This window comes from Chelonoidis abingdonii, chromosome 5 (assembly GCF_003597395.2).
Source record: "Chelonoidis abingdonii isolate Lonesome George chromosome 5, CheloAbing_2.0, whole genome shotgun sequence".
NCBI lineage: Eukaryota > Metazoa > Chordata > Testudines > Testudinidae > Chelonoidis > Chelonoidis abingdonii.
The window spans coordinates 103005988-103028131 of NC_133773.1; the positions used below are offsets into that span (position 1 = coordinate 103005988).

The 22144-nt window shown below is 41.1% G+C and overlaps 1 protein-coding gene across 2 annotated transcripts in view; it reads right to left on the bottom strand.

Moving 5' to 3' along the window:
- Nucleotides 1–5429: 5429 nt before the first annotated feature.
- DTHD1 (death domain containing 1) overlaps nucleotides 5430–22144 on the bottom strand; it is a 41791-nt gene continuing 25076 nt past the window's right edge. For both annotated transcript variants that reach the window (XM_032771721.1, XM_032771722.1), the window contains exons 9-10: nucleotides 6536–6593; nucleotides 5430–5765 (exon numbers count right to left, since the gene is read on the bottom strand). In XM_032771721.1, coding sequence (XP_032627612.1) covers nucleotides 5446–5765; nucleotides 6536–6593 — 378 coding nt within the window. In that variant the 3' untranslated portion in view covers nucleotides 5430–5445. The remainder of the gene's footprint in view (nucleotides 5766–6535; nucleotides 6594–22144) is intronic.

The following is a 22144-nucleotide window of genomic DNA, read 5'->3' on the forward strand; positions in this document are numbered from 1 at the left end:
GGCTGTTGTTCTCTCATCTCAGTCTGGTGGCACACTTCTGGGTAATACAACAGGAGTGAACTGCATGGGCAAAGGAAGATGTGGAGAGAAATCATGGCCAATGCCACGATGGGAGACTTTCCCCTATTTTGGCTAAACTGTTGAACAATCTAAAGGCAGTTCAATAAAAGTGAGGTTTGGAAGATCTCTGTACAGAAAGGAGAGCCTTGCCCAGGCAAGTTAAGGAACAGCTTCAGTTGCATTGCAATAATGTCCTGCATGCTAATTTTAAGGGAGTGCTTCTGTATCAGACAAATTTTCCATCCATTCAGAGTCCAATATATTATTGGACTGTTACACCCTATCACATGGTATAAGGTAATTGCTAGTCTGTTATACATTGATAGCTGATGTTTTAGCCTTTGAACTGCATTAGGCTTTCTAGTTTACTGAAAGTGATAGAACAGAAACACTAAGCATTGGCAAGTGATCTGTTGCAATTTTATTATTGCTGGATGAGGTTTGGCTTGTATCCTTTTATTGCAGAATTGTAGGCAAAGTCAGTGAGTTAATAACAATAAATCAGGATGAAGGAGGATGTTAACTTTGCTTCACACTGATTCAATTAATTCTGTCTTATTGCTCTTGAGAAACGGAAACAATAGCTTTTCTATCTGAGCCCTCATGTTGGTATCCTTCCCCATCTAATTATCTGAATTTGGGACTAATTTGTATTTTGTTCAGTTGTGTTTTGATATTTATACACCTCTGAACTTAACTTGAATGAAACCCCTAACAACAGGAGGGGAGAAGCTGGAAAGAAAAGTGTTGCTGGTCAGGAATTTTTTGACAAAATTGTGCTGGTCATTGTTGGAAAATGCTGAATCATCAAAAATGAAACATCATGGGAAAGGGCCAGTTTTGACATTTATTGTTTTGAATATTGCTGGGGAAAAGTTTTGAAAATGTCAGAATGTCCCACTTTGACTCTTTCAAAATTCCATAAGGTCAAAACTGAAAGGAAACATTTCAGAAATAATTAAACAATATTTTGTTTGACCTAAACCTAAATTTTTATTTTTGTTTGGATGGTCTCTTTTCACAAATTTTCAAAATTTTGATGTTTCCAGACATACTTTTCAAATCTCAAATGTTCCTGGGATGGGAAAACAATTTCCTGCCCAGCTCTAGAAATACATTCTTTGTTCTCATATTTCTCAGCTTGTTTCATATAGATTTTTCTCTCTGCTTCCATTCAGATAAGGCTCATATGTATATATCTAACCTTTACTTTCATTTCTCATGCTCAAGACTTTTGGAGTGCCCCGATTATTAGTGATGCAGTGTTGTTTATAGCAGAAAACTTGAGAGACTTAACAGCTATTTCACCTGCATCTATTACATGTATTTCTTTATCTCTCAAGCAATTCTCATGTTTGTCATAATAGCTCCTAAATCTTCTGACCTGAAATACAGAAAGCATACAGCCACCTAGTGAACATGCTAATAGGAAGTCCTCCAGTAAAGATTTTGTTTTAGAATCCTCACTAGTATGTAAGGAAAAGGAAAGTTCTTAATCTTTCTGTTGTATGGAGATGAATTATTTTGTAAGATTCTCAGTCCCGGATCTTGTGCTTCTTGGCATTAAATAGGTGAAATTCTGCAGTCACTAACTTTTAGCTTTTTAAGAGCACCAGTAACCCGTTAAAACATGAAGCTTGGAGAATTCCTCGTCTTACTCTAGGGAACACAAGATACAAGGAGTGATAATCCTGCCCAGCTGGTATCTTTAGAGAATCTTCCTTCCTTCTCTGTGTACCACAAACAGTGTAGAGTTGTTTGATTTTGCCATTTAAAGTAAACCTTTTGCTCTCCAAGTAACCATTGGGTCCATATTTATACCTTTTAATATCTAGTCCTTCACAAAATCCAAACACGTTATAGCAGGATGTTTCTCTGAAATTTCCCCCTCTCTCTTTAGGTTTGTCCACTAATATATTAGTGGATAAAGACTAATGTCAGAGCTGATCCTGAGTCCACTGTTCATTCATAATGCTCATCTCAGCTATTAGGTATTAATACTGTGTGGGACTTCAGGATTTGTTCCAAGTACTAGAAGCTGTCAAAGTGTAAAGAGCTCAAAGATGAAACAGCAAAAGCAACATTTATTGGCTCTAATTATAGAGACTTCTTTCTTTGCCTTGGAAATAAAATTAAAAGTAAACCCATCCAACACTACAATAAGTTTTAAAACAACATAAATATTTGGCTGTATCCAATACACAGAATAAGAGTTGAGGCAAGCTTCACCATATCTGAAATTTTTAATAGGTTAATGCACCTATTGCATTGTTGTCTAAAGTGGAATTGGTTTTTTTACAGTAGAAGTTAAAATAACTAGCACTGCTAGTGGCTTTTCATTCATAGATCTGAAAGTGATTAAAAAAGAAAGGTAAGCATTATTATCAAACTGTTAGGGAAGCCCTAAAAGCTTCCAAGATAGCATTATCTTGTTCATAAATGGTTTGAAGACCTACTCTAAGTCCAAAAGTCAGAATTTTATCCATAAACAATTCATGTGTCATTTCTAACCTAAATTATCATATGTACAGTACATTGGTAAATTTCCTAGTTGATTACAGTGTGCAGATGGTTTATACAATATAATTAAACTACACACCTGTTTGAAGCCAGCCTACATTACAAGTTTGTAATGGACCTGACTCGCCATTGCTTTGCACCTTAAGTAGTCTTACTTCTGAAGTGCACACAAACCAGAACCACAGCATTTTTTTTATATCAACTTTCTATTCATCTAGCTTAGGTTCTGATATGATGCCCATTACTGTACTGTCTGAGCATCTCAGGATGTAGTTATTCTCACAACACCCCACGTAAATCATTATCACTTTTTACTGCAGGAGAACTAAGTGACTTGTCTAAGGTCAAGAATGAGAAAGGTGGCCAGGGATCAGGGCACTAGCCTAGGATTTGGGAGACTCAATTTCAGTTCTGTGCTCTGCTTCAGACTTTCTTTGCAACTTTGGGCAAGTCAGTTAACATCTTTGTGTCTCAGTTCTGCAGCCTTAAAATGGGGATAATAGTACTTCCATAGATAAGAGGGGTGTTGTGAGTATAAATAAACTCTAACGCACTCATATACTAAGGCAATGATGCACATGTAAGTCCTATGATTAGCGTGACCAGATGTCCTGATTTTATAGGGACGGTCTCAATATTTGGAGCTTTTTCTTATACAGGCTTCTATTACTCACCCACCTTCTGTCCCGATTTTTCACACTTGCTGTCTGGTCACTCCACCTATGATAGATTACAGCTGAAACCTGTGGGGGAGCAGGAAATTGAAACCAATCTTCTCACTTCTTTGCACAGATGTAAATGACTGCACAAAGTGCAGAGCACTGGAAAATCAAGGTCCTTACAGAGAAACTGCATTTTATCCTTTATTATTGTTTTCCTGCAACTGAAGAGTAGTTGAATAAACTTTATGCTAGACACAGAGGCCATCTTGTGGTAGAATGAAGGTGGTAGCACAGAATGCTTGTAATTTGGAAGTAGAGTTAAAAGTTCTTTCACAGTAGTTTCATGATTATGATTACAATTTATATTTGTATTACTGTACCACCTAGGAACCTTTGTCATGGACCATCCCATGATGCTAGTTTCAACTATGTATTTTGATGGTATCTGGACCTACGGTTGCTTCAGAATAAGTAACTATAGTAAGTACTCAAAATAATTGCTTTTATTTGATGACGAATGTGTTAGCAGAGTAAGTGACAAAAATACAAGAGAGCTAGATTCAATTGCTACTGACAAAATGATTGGCTCCACTTAAATGTAAGCTGGTTTTAGAGGGCTTTTTTCTTTTTAAGAAAAGAAAATGAGTGCATATTTTTGCATTTATGTCTCACAGAATGGACCAAATTAATTCTTGTGCTGTTTCTAAATTGCTTTTTAAAAGTGTGTGTTCTTCAGGCTTAATCTGTCAATCAATAGATGAATTAAATAGTATTCAGATTGATGTTTGTCTTACTCAGCTGTAGTTTTCTTACATGTGATAGCTACTTCAGGATATTCTAATAACAGGAGCTTGCCCACTGTTTAGAATTTCTTTTAATTTAGGATATTTTCCAAGATTTATTTTGAATTTGAAATTTTTTTTTAACAAGCTGGAAAATAATTATAAGTAAAACAACAAGTCTGCACAAATGGACTGGATTTTAAAGACTACTTCCATATATGCTGTGTGTGTAAGTACAATTGATAGTTGTTTGTAAATATCAAATATCAGTATCCTCCTTCCAGCAGCTTCTGATTCACTGTGGCTTTCCAGCTATCTTGAGCCTTGAGCAACTAATGTAAATGGCACATATGACCCCTTAAACAGGTTTGTGGCACACCAGATGGATAGCAATATATTAGTGATTAGGTCCTACACACTGTCACTTTCAGTTAATGTGTTGCAAGAACACCGTAATTCAAATAAAGCAATAATGTATGGCAATTGAGATGCAATATTAGGGATGCCTTGGTCATGACTCCATTTTAAAGCTGAGATGAATTTTACGTAATAGTTTAGAGAGGAGCTGAATAAGAAGTGATACAGAGTAAATGAATAATCAATAGTGTACAAATGTCAATCAGGCATTTTTGTTTACCTCTTCCCATAATATAAGAACACAGGACACTGAATGAAATTACACAGCAATAAATTTAAAATTAAGAAATATTCTCCAGATTTCAGTATTTATCTGTGGAACTCATTGCTATAGATATAGCACTGAGACAAAGGATTTAATTGTATCCAGAAAAGCCTTAGACATTCTTATGAAGAATAAGAGTATAATTGGCAGTTACACTCACAAGGATAAAATATTCATAGGGAATATCAATTTTTGTCCCAGAGATGAAGACTAGCTGCTTGAGTTTAGAAGAAGCTTCCCCTATTAGTGCTTTATAACAATTGTCTGTTATGGTCTATTAGGAATTTGGTACTGAACAACATTAGAAATAGGATACTGAACTAGATTACTCATTGGGCTGATGAAATATGGTAATTCATGTGCCCCTATAATATGGGGCCATATTGGTAAACACCAGATCCTACTACAATCAGTGGAGCTCTATGTGTATATCTGAAAGCTGAATGTAATTCTTGGTATCTGTATTTTGAGGAACTTGTTTGATTTTTTTGAGGAACGTGAGCTGTTATTAGGCAACGGGAAGAATATAAAGAAGTCAAGGCAGACAACTTGTGCTATCATGAAGAGGATGAAAATTTACTGAACAGTTAAACAACACTCAGTGGCCTGACTGGTCTTTTTTTCCCATTTGCCAATTCCTTGTAAAAATTTAAAAATATATTAAGCTAAAGCAAATGTCAGAATGTCCAAGTGACTACTTGTGCAGTCACATGCAGAAAAACATACAGATATCAGTCTTTTAGCTGTCCATCTCAAACCAGTGCTTTTGCCAAGTGAATGCTTTATTCTCCCACTTAAACTTGAGCTCTTCAGAAAGATCACTTCTGCCACTCTTACGAAGATAACGAGATAGGAGTCGCTGTTTATCAGCTGATCTTGGAAGATTCTTTTTCCAGAAGCAAAGAAGCTCATAGATCTGATGTGTTAGATTATCAGGGCATTTCAGTCTAACAAGCTGAAGAGTGCTCCGACGGATAGGCAGGTGCAGAGAGAGCAATGATGCATTATCTTCTGAGAGCTCCTCTGCGAGCCAGTACAACAAGTTATCCCACAGGGCCTCTGTTAGTCAGAATGTAAATGCTTAAAGGTGTTTAGACTTTTAAAAATATTACTACAAATATATTTTAAGAGCTATAAAATCATTTATTCCTAATGCCTTCTCCTAGACAAATGTTTAACTTTCCAGAGCTGAACATGCTATAGACTATAGGAGGTCAAAGGCAGTTTTGCCATTGACTTAAGCAGAGTTAGAATTTTACAGTCTATGCCTGTAATTTTGCACTCTGGTACAAACTTGGCTTATTAATTTCCCTGACTCAGTAACAATCCTTTATACTAAAATTGTGTAGAGGAAATCAGCAACAAAATGCAGCAGCTCATATTTTCTACAACATGCCAGGGAAGAGAACAGACCTTCAACCCTCAGCTCCTGAGGCCTGAGGGAAGGCAGGAAATTCCTTGACAACCACTGCCTGAAGGTTCCTCCTAGAAGGCCATGTCACTGGATGATGGAGGCCACTGCAGAGGTGGAGCAACCAGCAGCAGCAGACTCAAGTGGCGAGAGGGCTGCCACACCATGCCCAGCCACGAGGAGGCACCAGTACTGAGCTGACCCCTTCACAGGGCTATATAAGCTATTTGTTTCCCTGGTAAAGTTTCTCAGAAACCATTTTTTCCCCTTTTCATTTAATATAATTTTAAATATATTTACATTCTTCTAACTGGAATATGAAAGGGTCAGTTTAATGAATGAATATATTGGCAACAATTAGATTAGTGTAACTTAATTTTATTAACTTTAACCATCTAGTGCAAAAAATAGCTCTTACCTGATGAATCTGTAGCAATTCTTTTTGTGCTTTGTGGACGGTTGATTGATTTTTCATGCTAGCAAAGAAAAAGTATTTAGAGAGGGAGAATGAACAAATCTGCCAGGGGAGGGGAATATGAGGATGGAAAACAGTAAATCAGCATTTCAAATTTAGTGCTGCTTATGCCATTACCACATGCTGGGCCAGATTCAAAGCCACTGTAAATCAGCATACTCTGATTGAAATAATTGAAGTTATGTCTGTTGCACCAGCTGACAATGGGCCCATTGTATTTGATGGTATGTCTACACTGCAATCATAGGGTATGATTTTGAGCTTGTGTAGACATGCCCAGTTTAGCTTTAACCTAGTTAGCTTGGACACTAGAGGTGAAGATGTGGCACCATGGGCTACAGCACTGACTAGCTACTCAAGTAATTACCTCAGTGCTCAGGTACCCACATCATTTAGATCAGTGGTTCTCAAACTGTGGGTTGGAACCCCAAAGTGGGTCATGAGACCATTTTAATGGGGTTGCCAGGGCTGGCTCTAAACTTGCTGGGGTCCAGGGCCGAAGCCCAAGCCTCTCCGCCTGGAGTCGAAACGGAAGCCTGAGGACTTCAGCCCCGGGTGGCAAGGCACAGGTTACAGGCCCCCTGCCTGGAGCTGAAGCCCTTGGTATTCAGCTTTGGACCCCCACTTCCACCCTGACAGGAGGCTTAGGCTTTGTGCCCCCCTCTCACCCCCCATGGGCAGTGGGACTTGGAGGAGGGGGGGAGCTTAGGCTGTAGCCCCCCTCCTGGGGTCATGTAGTAATTTTTGTTGTTAGAACAGGGTCATGGTTCAATGAAGTTTGAGAACCACTGATCTAGATTAGTTATTTCAGGTATGTATGTATAGCTTTGGTATTGTTTATAAATAAGTTGCTGCATTTGTGCAGATATGCACAGTAGGAAATGTTCTAAGATAGATAGCAATGTGAGTTGTGTATATGACAAATCTATTGGGAAGGGGTGTGGGGGTGTGGGTGGGGTGGAGAGCCCAGGGCTTGGGCAGCAGCAGGGTACGGGGGGCGGGGAGCCCAGGGCTGGGATGGGGGGCAGCCAAAAATTTTTTTGCTTGGGGTGGCAAAAAACATAGAGCCGGCCCTGATCACAATGGTCCTTTCTGGACCTGGAGTCTCTGGCGAGAGCTGAGCTGTGTTCCTGTTTTACAATGAGGATGAACAAAGTGGCAGAGGGAATGAAGCTGTGAGTTAAAAGCCAAGCCAATGGGGCAGGTGTCCTAATTGCTAGTCACACAATAACACTGTAATTCATTGAGTGGATGCAGAGGAGTCATCTCTAACTGGCCTAGGTGATTGAGAACCTGACATGGAGCCTTGCACATCCAGGTGACCAGCTGCTCTCTGGGCCAGGCTGGCAGAAACTAATCCTCATTGGAACCTGGCACCTCTTAGGTGGCTCATGTGCAATGTGCCTAGAGGGGCATGGTCCTTCTCCCAGTGCCCTTTGTTACTCAGCAGTGTCAGGTTGGCAGCCAGCAGAGAAGCCAGTTAAAGGGTGTGAGTGAGGGTGGTTAGGGCCTGGGAGGTGGTGTGAGTATAGGGTGAGGTAGGGGCAGAGACCAGAACAAAGGACCAGCCCTAGACTAGGAGAACTCCAGGAGGCTGAGAACATGGGAGTTTCTGAGCTAGGGCAAATGTGGAGACCATGTGGGTCTGAAGGCTAAGAGGTGGCTCTGGGTCCTGTATACCAGCGTCCTCCCTGCTTTAACTCCATTGACTCAGTTATTGGTCCTTGTCACACTAGGGTCTGAGCGCTCCACAAGCATTAAATCACTTAGCCTTGCTCCCAGCCCCTAGGAGGGAGGTCGATGTCATGGTTTCCCCTTCGCACAGGAGGAACCAAGGCACAGAGAAGGGAACCGACGTTCCCATGGTCACACAGTGAACCCTTGACAGAACTAGGAAGAGAACCAAGGAGTCCTGATGCCTAGAACCTGAATGCAAGGCCGGTCCTTCCTCCCAGTGAGCTGACAGGACACGTGCTGCTTCTGCAATGCAGATGTTGTAGAAAAGAAAGAGAGACAATGGAATCTTCATCTGTTCAGTCGACTCCCCAGGGCAGGGCACTGGAGAATAAACGGCTTGGCTAGAGAGATGCGGGGAGAGTGGGAGGGTAGGGAAGGGGCACAAATGGATGAGTTTATTTCCAAAGGTTATTTTCTCAAAACATTTTTCTGCCTAAGCAGAAGGAGGCTCAAAGAGCTAGTTGGGGAGTAGAGGCAGGAGGCAGCCTGGCGGTTACCTAGCTTCGTCCTAGGTTTTGTTTTCTGGCTACTAAAAGCAGCAGAAGCAGCAGAGAATCCTGTGGCACCTATATATATATATACCTACCCTTGGAAATTTCCACTACCAGGGCCGGCGCTACCATTTAGGCGACCTAGGCAATGGCCTAGGGCGCCAGAATTTTTGGGGGGCGCTATTTTACCGGGGCGGGGCGGCACGCGGGTCTGGGGGACCTACCGCAGTCATTTCGGCGGGCGGTCCGCTGCTGGAAAGGCTCTGGTGGACCTACCGCAGTCATTTCGGCGGATGGCCCACTGCTGGAAAGGCTCCGGTGNTGGGTGGGTCTATATATATTATGTGTATATTAGACTCCATTCATATTATATTCATATTATAAAAATAAAAATTTCAGATACTGAAAGAAATGTACCTGTGCACTCACGTGCACTTGGTATAGGCTGAACTTCTCTAATCCAGCACTCTCTGGTCCAACAACATCCATGGTCCAGCATAGGCGCTGACTCTGTGGGTGCTCCAGAGCTGGAGCAGCCATGGGGAACAATTAGTGGATGTGGATCATCCACCGGCACCAAGCTCTTCGCGCTGCCGCTTCCTCTTGTGCACCAGCAACCCTGCGCTTACCACCTCCTCCTCCTCCCCTCCCAGTGCTACTGGAGAGCTGCAAACAGCTGATTCACACTGTTCAAGCTCTGGGAGGGAAGGGGAGGAACTGGGGCCGGCGGCTGAGACCCCAGATGGGGAGCCACAATGGGTGCAAAGCCTGGGGGTGCTGCAGCACTCCCCGCACTCTTATTTTCCGTGCCTATGGAGATCTGCTGGCAGGGGCCAGTGCAAGGATATTTTGTGCCTTAGGCAAAACTTGCACCTTGCGCCCCTTCCCCCCCTCCATAACATAGGTTCATTCAGGGGGAAATCTCAGTGAGCCTTTATAGACCCCAGGAGCCAGCCATGCTCCCCAGACCAGGTTTCCTCCCTCCTTCCCCTGAACTCCCCTGGAGAGTGCACAGCCCCCCATCAGCCCTCCCCACCCTGGTGGTACCTGCCCTGAGTCTACTGACTGGCTTTGCTGGACTTGGGCTACTGCATCAGCTCGGCAGGAAGGAGCTGCCTTCCGGGGGCTCCTGCAGCATATGCATGTGGGCAGAGGCCCCCGTGCACCCCCCCCAACTCCCCTCTTGCTGCATTTGGGCTCTGTGGCTCCCAGGAGTGTGAGATGCTGCTGCCCCTGCCCCTCCTGGAGCAGGCTTAAGGCCCCGCGCCCCAGCGGTGGCTTACATGCCCAGGAGCCGCAGAGCCAGGGCACTGCTTTTTGGCACCCCCAGGGCCATCCTTAGGATTTATGGGGCCCTATGCAGTATTATTAAACTGGTGCCCATATGCCCAATGGCAGCCTGAGCTTGCAGCCCGGCGGAGGCCAAGGGACAAGGCAGAAAGAATAACAAGATGCCCTGCCCACCTCATGGTGGCAGAGTCACAGTTCCCCACAGAGACCCCTGTACCCTCTCCCTCACGCAGAATGGACATGCAGAAGGTATCTAATTAAAAGCACTAAAATTGAGAATAAAAAATGTCAGTCACAGGTTTTTTGATATGCCCTGAAATTTGTCAGACATTTTATTTGCAAACCCTTTGTAGTAAGGGTGAGTTAGCTGTCTTGCTGAATACATTAAATATTATGGAATACATGATGCAGCTCTTCTGTTTTACGTTTTCTTAGTCAGTATTTCTAAACTGATTTTATATCTTTAATTTAAAATAATGTCTGTTCCAGTGAGGTAAATATCTAGTAATCTGGAATGAGTAAATTTATCAGTCAGAAGTTTAGTGTGTTCATAAGAATGTTCATTGCTTTTAGAAAAAAGAATACTAATTTACTGTGTGTGATCTCCATAACAATACACGTTTATGAAATTTCACCAACTTTAAAAAATATGTTTGCAAAGATTTTAGGCATAACAAAGGATTTTATATCTTACTAAGGTACTGATTTTGCTTAAAACTAGTTTGTCAGATAGTCAGAAGTAAAGACAGGGAAACTCATTGTCTAGCTATCTGGAAGCAAAGGGCTGTTGCTTCCTTGGTTTCTGGGGGAAGGGAGAAATGGATGGACAGAAAGGACAGGAAGACTTTGGAAGTATGTTTTTTACTATAATATACTATAGCAATTAAAATTCTTATTTTAGATAAGGGTGGTCTTTTGAAGAATTTATTTAAAAAACCATATGTCTGAAGATCCAAGCATTTAAGGTTAAAGATGATTGTGAATCTAAAAATCTATGCAAGGATTTTTTAGAGATGTGATTTTTATAATCTTCACCAACTCACTAATGAAATATTTTTAAAGCAAATTTTAAACTAAGGTCCTGTAGACTGACATGTTCTGAGTAAATATTACAGTCATGCACAACTGTTTTTGTCAGTACATTCAGAAACTGACAATAGATACCTTGGGGTTGGCAAATGCCTGTTAAATGTCTTCATTCCCCCTTGAATGGGTCTCCTAACAGTTTCAGTGTTGTGCTAATAGGTCTGGCAAGCTGGAGACTTTCTCTTTTAACTATTAGATCCCTTTCCCAGGAAGACTCAGCCTGCAGGAAGGGTCAGAACAGGGATAGGAAAACTAGCGGGGTGGACACTGAGACCCAGTGGTGCCCTAAATTTTCAGGTGCCCTACGCAGCTGCGTATGCCTAAGGACAGCCCTGAGTGTCCCCAACCACTTGCCGCCCTAGGCCACTGCCTAGTTCACCTAGTGGTTGCACCGCCCTGCCTGCTGGCACGCTGCATTGCCCTCCTGTGGTTCAGTAAATTCTCTGGTTTGGCACCAGTCAGCTTCCAAGGGTGCTGGACTAGAGAGGTTCAACCTGTAGAAGCAAGTGCAAGTATCACTGCTTTCAAAGACAATAATGATACCTAGAAATTGTTGGCTAATTAATTTCTCAGCACAAGCTTTAGGAAGGGAACACTCCAATAATAAAGTTTGTGGGTTTCACTGTAAATGAGGAAATGTGGGAAACTCTCAGATGTATGATTAATAAATAATGCCACCTCTGCAGCTGTACTTATTCTTTTATTGTATGGTGCAACCTGTAATTTTAACACATTAAAAAGATCATTATGAGCATCAGTCTGTATTCTCGATGATAAAGTGCAGTACTTTTTCCTGCTGCCCTTGATTAACTGAGTTGGGGCACAGAGACAAAGTTTTGCCTGTTTTATTCCCCTTTCCTTGCTCCCTGTCTACCTGCTCGGGATGGGGGAATTACAGGTATGTAGCCCCTGCTCTTGCCTTCCTCTCTAGCTGCAGCTACTACTAACATGGGGCTGTGTGACTATGACTATATTGGACTTAAGTATCAGAGGGGTAGCCGTGTTAGTCTGGATCTGTAAAAGTAGCAGAGAATCCTGTGGCACCTTATAGACTAACAGACGTTTTGGAGCATGAGCTTTCATCGGTGAATATTGGACTTGGCGACCGTCTGACCTTACATCAACAACCTTTTGAAAAGAGTGACTTCAAATGTTTAAAAATTGGAAAGAAGGAACCGAGATCCATGGGTATAAAGCAGGGATTGGCAACCTTTGGCATGCGACAGCCAGCACATCCCTCAGCCCGTGCCGCTTCCCGCAGCCCCTATTGGCCTGGAGCAGCAAACAGAAACCAGTGGGAGCTGCAGTCAGCAGAAACTGCGGACACGGCAGGTAAACAACCCGGCCCGGCCTGCCAGTGTGCATACCCTAGTGAGCTGCGTGCCAAAGGTTGCCGAACCCTGGAATAGAGTTACGAATTCTAAAGACCACCACAACTGTGAGTTCCCTACTCATCTCAACTCTGAGGTTGATTGCTAGCAGTCCCGAAGGTAGGGATCCTAATGTGGATTTTGTGCATGGCAGTGCAAAGCCCAACCAAACTTGTATGGATCTGAGGGCCTAATTCATCATTGTAACACACAAGTTTTACAGCAATGCAACTTGCTTGGAGTTGTACCAATATAAATCAACGTGCTAGAAAAATAAAGTATTAAATGGACTGGGATGAGAATCTCTTTCAGAGAGGGGCACTGTTCTTCTTTCAATACCACAATGGTCTTTTTGTCTTGCTTAAATAGGCAGTTATATTTAAATATGGATTTTCATTTGCTAATGGGGATTTAGAGCCTCAAACTTCTGAAAAAGGTTTCCACAGAAAGGCAATTGAGTTCATCTACAATTACTATGGGTTGACTTTAATCTGAACCACTTTATACGCCTCCGTTTAAAAAAAAAAGTGAAAATGATGTATATTAATGTAATATGTATTATATCTAAAAAATTTAAATCTGCCTTAAAAGACTACAATCTATGATGAAACATCAAATTCACCCAGGCTGTAACTCCATTGACTTTTGGCTCCAAATATTCTAGTTGACAGTGTAAGTACTAGAATAGTCATAAATGGTTTTCTAGCCTAGAAGGCCATTCAATTAGCAAAACCAGCTGCTTTTCTGAAGCATAGGATCACATGCTGTTTCACTGTGAGACCGTCATTAAGGATAAAACTGTAGCAGAATAGAAATTTGACAATGCTTGAAGATATTGCTACAATATGTACATGGAAATCACTCTGACAACCCTTTCACTCGTTCAGTAATATAAAATTACAAAAGGTTGTCACTTGGACCTCTGACACACAACCAGACTGCACTAGCATTTAAAGCAGTAGAAGCAGAACAGGGGAAAAGGGGAGGGTAGAATCACCTCTTGGAATCACTTGATTGATTTCTCTTATTTACTCCACTTTTTCCCCCATGCAATTAGTCCTGATTTATACCAGTAGACATGAGTTCAGAAACAGGCCTATTGTTTTCTCTTTGGGTTAAAAGGAACAAGTTGAGGTAGATGTGCCCCAGGAAAGGAGCAGTGAAGGTGGATCTACCAGGCCTGCCTAGAAAGGCTGCACAGAAGCAGCAAGGCAGAGCCCAGCTGGCTCATAGAAGGAACTGCAAGGCCTGCTTAGGTCAGTTCTTGGGTGGGTGCATGCTTGTTAGCTCACTTGTTGCTGGTCACAGGAGCTCAAAAGGAGAATCAGTAGATGGGTTCTGGTGACATTTTCAGTTAGTGAGGAGGAAGAGGCTTTGAGAACTTGAGTGCTGAGGTAAGAGTGAAGAGAAAGGGGCTACATGAGAAAAGGTCCAGAGAATAGCAGCAGATAACTGAAGGAAGCAATATGTAGCTGCTGTGAGAAGGGTCCCTGGGCTGGGATCCAGCATTGTGATTTGGGCCCAGGTCCCCCCACCATCCACAGAGCAGTGGCCTAAGCCCTGAGAAGGGGACAAGTCTCTTTTAGAAGCTCAAAGAAAGAGCTGGAATTAAAGGGCCCAGAAACAGGGCTGAACATTCTGGTGAAGGCTGTCAGGTTGTTAGATTTCCCTCCTCTGGAAGGAGACCATCCCTTTTAGACTCTGTGGCTTGTCTGGAGGGCTGAGCTACTGAAGGCATGCCTAATGAGGTCAACAACCTACAGAGGTGCCTGGGACAGGAGAGCTTGTAGCATCACATCAAGCTGATAGGAGGTACCCATGAGAGGTGAGTTTTCCTGTCACAGTAGGCAACAAAATTCTTAAATGCAGTTAAAACAAGATAGCTCCATCGCTGGGTAGTGCTGCTGAAGACCATTGTGATAATCTGTGATATTGCAGCACATGAAAATACAAATGTGAGGAGAATGGTCATGGCATGGATACCTTCATTATTTTTTTAGAAACCCATTTTTCAGGAGTTTTATGTGGAAAAATAAAAAATAAGAAAAATATTAATACAACACTAGGAAGGTAGCCCATTTGAAGTCCAAACTTAAGCAGAAGTTTGCAAGCTAGCAGCAACTTCTTTCAATAATTTAACTTATTAAGGTCTGGGATATGGCCAGTTCTCAGTGTCATTCTGACTATAATTGAGAAAACAGCTAAAGCCCAGAAAAGGCAGGGGTACATGGAGTATTTCATTTCCACCATTACTGGTTCTCCCCAAAGGGGTCTGCTGTCAGAAGAGAGAATTTAAGGCTAAAGTTAACTGTGGAGGAAGATACTATTCAATGTGAAGAAGAGGTTACAAGGTTTGAGTCTAACAATTTTTAGGAAAAAGGATTTTGACACTTAGAATTCCAATGGTCAGTGTACATATCAAAGTTATTCAAGAAATCTGCTGAGAAGGATTTTGGAGAGGGCTGAGAGTATGATTCCTGTAATGAGGAAGACTGAAAAGGCGTCTCTGTAGGTTTCCAGCTGGCTGAGTTCCTGTTGAAATGACTATCTAATGCAGCTGGAATTTCATTGTATTAAATGTATTTGGGTGCCTAGAGCCTTGGATAAGCATCTTTTTATTATTTTGAATCTAAATAAAATAAGGGCTAGTGTAATATCTTTTAAAAAATACATTAGGTTGGGTGTAAAACAAGAGCTATCTTGGAAGCTATAACAACTCCAAAGTGGTTTGCAGTCTAACTTGGTGAAAATAATTCTGTCCTGTGCAATTATTCTCAATGAGCATTAAGGTGAAATCCTCACCTCAAAGAAATCTCTGGCAAAACTATTAACTTCAATGGGGCCAGGATTTCACCATTAGCATCTAAAACACACAAGCTTTTGCATTTCATGGGATGTATTTTTTTAATTGGGGGTCAGAGTTGGGGGACAAACTATTTTTTTTTAAATGTTAACTACTGTTAAAAGTCTCATAATTTTAAAAATGACATGTAATAACCTCAAACTTTCAAAAATATTCTTTTGGGCAGAGATTGTACAAGAAACATTCTGGGCAGTAAAGAACTTGGTGTTTTTTTTTTTTTAATTTTTTTCAAAGTTTTAAAGGGTGCAGACGGTATATAGGGAAAACTAGCTCACCACACATTAACTCACTATCATATCGCTATAATTAAACACACTTAAGAGGGAGCTGAATACCAAATAACTGAAAACATTGTCAAGTTGGTAAGTAGTGGGTCATTTAAAAGATACCCCGTTTGTCCATGTCAACAAACAACCAAATAATTGGTACAATCCACAGTGTCTGCTTCAGGGACATCATTGACTGGCATAAAGTGTTGTGGGTCAAAATAATGGTGGCCTCTGTGCTGAGATAATTGCTCAGTGTTTTCCTTTATTATTGCTATTGGTCTTTCACTTTAATGAGTATGAAGCTTAATCCACAAACAATAGTTTAAAAAAAAACAGGAGTACTTGTGGCACCTTAGAGCCTAACAAATTTATTTGGGCATAAGCTTTCATGGGCTAAAACCCACTTCATCAGATGCATGCGGTGGAAAATACAGTAGGAAGATAGATACAGAGAACATGACAAGATGGGGGTTGCCATACCAACTCTAAGGAGACAAAGCAATTAAGGTGGGCTATTATCAGCATGAGGGGAAAAAAAAAACTTTTGTAGTGATAATCAGGATGGCCCATTTCAAACAGTTGACAAGAAGGTGTGAGTAACAATAGGGAGAAAATTAGCATGGGGAAATCATTTTTATTTTGTGTAATGACCCATCCCCTCCCAGTCTTTATTCAAGCCTAATTTAATGGTATCCCATTTGCAAATTAATTTGCAACTGCAGAACTGTAATTAATTCCAGTTCTGCAGTTTCTCATTGGAGTCTATTTTTGAAGTTGTTTTTTGTTGAATTGCACCTTCTAGGTCTGTAATTGAGTGTCCAGGGAAATTAAAGTGTTCTCCGACTGGGTTTTGAATGTTATAATTCTTGATGTCTGATTTGTGTCCATTTATTTTGTGTAGATATTGTCCGGTTTGGCCAATGTACATGACAGAGGGACATTGCTGGCACATGATGACATATTTTGCATTGGTAGATGTGCAAGTGAATGAGCCCTTATGGTGTGGCCGATGTGATTAGGTCCTATAATTGTGTCCCTTGAAAAGATATGTGGACAGAGTTTAGAACAAGCTTTGTAAGGACAGGTTCCTGTGTTAGTGTTTTTGTTGTGTGGTTACTGGTGAGTATTTGCTTCAGGTTATAAGCGAGGACTGACCTGTCTCCCAAGGTCTGAGTGAGGGATCATCCTTCAAATCCTGAGCTGGTATGGCAACCCTCATCTTTTCATGTTGTGTGTGTGTGTGTGTGTGTGTGGATATAATCTTCCTACTGTATTTTCCACTCCATGCATCTGAAGTGGGTTTTAGCCCACGAAAGCTTATGCCCAAATAAATTTGTTAGTCTCTAAAGTGCCACAAGTACTTCTCATTCTTTTTGCTGATAAAGACTAACACGGCTACCACTCTGAAACAATATTTAAAGTAAATTCAGAATTAGTGAAAGCAAAGGGATAATTATTTACAGTTCCAAATAGTAATTATAGAGAAACCTACATGAACTGAGGGGCCAGATTCTCATTTCATTTACACCAGTGCAATTCCGGGGTAACTGCATCATATTGGTGGATGTGAGATGTTTTAAATGCTGTTAAACATAACATCCTCTAGATGCCACTGTCATGTCTACATTTGCCTTATGTGAAATATGCTGTGAGAAGAAAAAATTAAAAGCCTGTAGTTAAAGAATAAGCAGTTGTGGTATAGAAGGAATGCTCATTATTGTAAACTGGATATTTTTTAGCTTAGATACACTGATCTAGGTGTAAGTATATTTTGTTAAAATGACCATGACTCCTTTTTTTGTTGTAGTAGATTGCAATGCATTTTATTTCTCTAACTGGAAGAGAATTGGCCCTTGATTATCCCAAAAGGCCAAAAGCCAGTGTTAGAACTGGATCTCTGAAGTAAATTTAGCGGAATTTGAGGGATGGGCACACATTTGGTTTTAAGAATACAGAAGCCCCTTCATTTTCAGGTTAAACTGACTTTTACTGAAAAATTCTTGTTTTATAGAAAGTATTCATTTTTTTTTCTGAATTTTCACCCATCTTTAGTATCATTCACATATATAAATATATTTTTTAGGAAAATGCAATACATTGTATTATTGTAATACATATATCGTATATTAGTCTGTGTGTGTGTGCAAAGCTGCCCATTGAAGTAAGGCTATGTATTTGTCTAGAAGATACACACAAGGAACAGGCACACACACAAGCTCTGAAGTGTGTGTGTGTGTGTGTGTGTATGAACGTATTGATGAATCTCTCACCCACCATGTACACATTTCAAGCTGTTAGCAGATGATGATGTAAAGATTTGATAGATTTTTTCCTTCCAATTTTAGTGTGTCAGAATATGTTTTTAGAATGCAAGTATTTGAAAGTTTTAAAAACAAAAACAGGAGAAAAGGATGAAATTGAGTGTATGCGCTACAAATGGTGTGGCAAAATTATTAAATGCAAATATTTACAGGCTAATAGTTCTAAGCATACAACAGTAAACTGTTTATTCAAATTAAAAGTTTTATTTGGAGATTAGACATATTTTCTTAAATTCAGAGGTGGCATTGTGTTTTGAGTTCTGTTTTAGTTCCGCAGCAAACCACATTGAACAGAATTCAAAGCATTAATCTACTGAATACTCCCCCCCTCCGTCTTTCCATCCACCAAAATAAACCCTGATATTTACCCAGAAAAATAATCATCTTTTGCACTGATCCCCCCCTCTTTTTTTTTGTGGTTGTAATAAACACTGATAAATTTTCAGGAAAAAAAATAAATAAAATAAAAATTGAAAATGAGGGGCCCTAAGAATACAGGAAAAAATTCAGAGACGTTTTATATTAACCATCTGAAAGATTTATCATCCATGATTTTAGGATGACTGACCTCAACATGGTGTCAAGCTAATCCAAATATGACAAAAGCTTCAGGACAACCTTTTGGGAGATAGGCTGGGACCTTTCATTATGAACAAAAGTAAGAAATGCACAAAAAGACTAACTGTGGACACCATGTCTATATTATATGAGTGTCCAACAAAAAATTAGTTTTCCAAAGCTGCTCTATCCTCTTCATAAAAAGCAAGATGTTAGAAGCTCTTAGCAAGACAATATGAGGTGGTTTCTTTGAAGGGATCATGCTTGGTGTGATGGCATTTAACTAAATCTTATACAGTGTGAACTAGCCAAGAGAAAGGAGAAACCCTCTCCTGAACATCACTGCCTTCAAAGAAAAGAATGAGTAAGCTCCAAATTAGATACAGCTGTGCCCAGGGGGTGAGGCTTTGATTCTGCAGTGCTGTTAAGGGATAGGATAAGTGACTTATTTTCCTGTCTGTCTTCTGCAGATAACCTCTTCCCTCTCAGCTGGTGAAAAGGAGAGTTGTTTTGTTTTGTTGTACTGAAAAGCTTACTAATTTTAATTGGTATGCAAAACTGAATTCTTGCAAGATCAGGAACTATGGCTGGCATAACTCTGCTCCCATTGAAGCTGGTAGGAACAGCATAGAGCTAATGCTGAATGCTTCTGAAAATCTCATCTTACAGCACAAGGAAGTGCAAAGTACTAATAACTTGAAACAACATTCTGTATTGACTGCTAATGTGACTCTTGTTCCAAATCAACCAAAGAGAAGAAAGATGCATCTTGAAAGCAAAAATAAACTCCATGTACATAATGATGCTAAGGGCTTTAATACTTAATGCATGCTACCAGGACAGCCCCTTTTAGAAGGGCTATAACAACCGGAATAGTAGTCTACAAATAGACTAGGCTATATTGTTATCCATATAACACCAATACTATGTACACACTCTGCATTATCAATATGCCAGAGCTGAACAGTTCAGAACAGAGTGAGCACTGTATTTACTGTGCCTGAGATTCATGGCTTTATAACCACTGTACAGGATTAACATAAACCTCATAGAACTGCGTAGAGAAGAAACAATGTGGCTTCAGGGTATCTGAAAAACAGAAGTGGATTAACATATTCTGAAGAAACAATGCCATAGATGTGTATTATGTACTTACTGTAGTATAGCAAGTGTGTAATATAGGCAGGAAGTTAACTGCGGAGGGGAGTAACTGATTAAACTTCTAGATGAAATTACATAATTTTATTCTCTGCACAGTAATGTGATAAGGGTCTCGTAACTCTTTCATTAAGTACATCAAACACTGTTGTATTAACATCACATGGAATTTGAAATTGCCTGTAGTAAGTTAGCAACATTGCTATTGTAATTACATTTGTAAGCCTATGCATAGTAACACTATATGCTTATTGCAACTCTACCACCTCACTGCATCTTATATTTGTTTTGGCTACGTAGTGCATAGTTACTACATTTTATCACTTACATCGGGGTGGGTAAATATTTTGGCCCAATGGCCACATCTGGATATAGATATTGTATTGTGGGCCATGAATGCTCACAAAATTGGGGTTGGGGTGCAGGGGGAGGGGTGAGGGCTCTGGCTGGGGCCACAGGCTCCAGAATGGAGCTAGAAATGAGTTCAGGGTGCAGGAAGGGGCTCTGGACTCGGGTAGCAGGGGTGGAGTGTGTGTTCAGGGGTGAGGGCTCCAGCTGGGGGTATGGGCTCGGGGGTGGGGCTGAGAATGAGGGGTTGGGGTGCAGGAACATGCTCTGGGCTGGGATCATGGGGTTTGGAAGGTGGTAGGGAAATCAGGCTGGGGCAGGGGGTTGGGGTGTGGGGAGAGGCTCAGGGGTGCAGGCTTCAGGTAGTGCTTACCTCAAGCAGCTCCTGGAAGCAGCAACATATCCCCTGTCTGGCTCCTAGGCAGAGGCACAGCCAGGCAGCTCTTTTGCATGCCACCCCTGCAGCTCCCACTGGCAATGGGAGCTATGTGGGCAGTGCTTGGGGTGGGGGTAGCAAAGCCCCCTTGCTGACCCTATGCATAGGACCCAGAGGGTGGACATCTTGCTGCTTCTGGGAGCACTGGAGCAGGGCAAGGCCCAGACCTCATTCCCCAGTGGGAGCTCAAGGGCTGTACTAAAACAGCTGGTGGGTCGGGTACAGCCTGTGGGCTGTAGTTTGCCCACCCCTGACTTACATGCCTACCTATCCTTGCTTGTCTAGTTTTACTTGTTTTATTGAGATGCTTTTGTTCTTTAGAAGCCAAAATCAATGGGAAGGACCTACATATAATTAAAATGTGTAGATCACACCACTGAGTCTAAAAATTAGGACAAACATTTTATGACAACTTGGCCTACAGACTTTTTAGCCATGTTAGTAGTTTTAGATCAGGTTATAAAGCTCCTTAGCTAATCAAAATCTCCCTTTTAGCTACTAGAATATTAAATTGAGTAATCCATATTATCAGACTTTGGTATGCCATTCTGTTTTTCATTCTGTCACCCTCACTCTCAATAAAAGCAGCAGAGAATCTTGTGGCACCTTATAGACTAACAGACGTTTTGGATCACGATCAGATGACGAAGTAGGTATTCACCCACGAAAGCTCATGATCCAAAACGTCTGTTAGTCTATAAGGTGCCACAAGATTCTCTGCAGCTTTTACAGATTCAGACTATCACGGCTACCCCTCTGATACTCACTTTCAATGGCATGAATCAAACTGCACCCTTGACCTGTACCCACTGACTTCCCTGTAAGTTCTTCTGGGCAGGGACTGAATTTTTTTTATGTATTTTGTGAAATGCCTAACAGAATTTTTGGTGCTATAAAATAACAAATAATATCTTTCTAGCTTTGCCATGCTATCCCAAACCTCATATAAAGATCAAAAGAATATGACACAAATTGATAAAAATACAAAAATGATTGACGTTCATTGTAAACCCACTTTTGACTTTTAGTCAAAACAAAGTGGAAGGAAAGGCATGGTGCTTACTCAAATTCAGCATTGCAGAAATCATTGCACGAGTGTTTCTTTCTTTGGCTCATATCTCTTTGTAGCCTCTTGGATCGGTTGTTAGCAGGGACTGAATCCAGAATCAAACAATCAAAATATAAGCCTGCGCTGCTTAAACTAAACCTATTAGCTGGAAATAGCAGCAGCCTCAAACTTCACATCGACAAGCCAGTAAAGGAGGACAAAAATACTCTATGAACTATGCTGCACCCATTCCTGGGAAAATGAATCCCAAATGTCTACAGTTCATAGCAGTTGAATTCCCCATATGGAACAGTAGCAGATTCATAAACCAGGCCTGGTTTACACTACAAAGTTAAAGCAACGTAAGCCGCCTTGTGTTGACCTACTTGTGCATGTGTCTACACTTACATTTGTTTTCCACCAATGAAAGTACCCTATTATCGTAACATGGTAACACCACCTCCAATGAGCAGCATTGATGGTCGATGTGCTGAGGTTGATGCAGCATGAGTGCACACGTTCCTATGTCGACCCTAACAGTTCTCCAACAGCTGTCCCACAATACCCAACACTGACT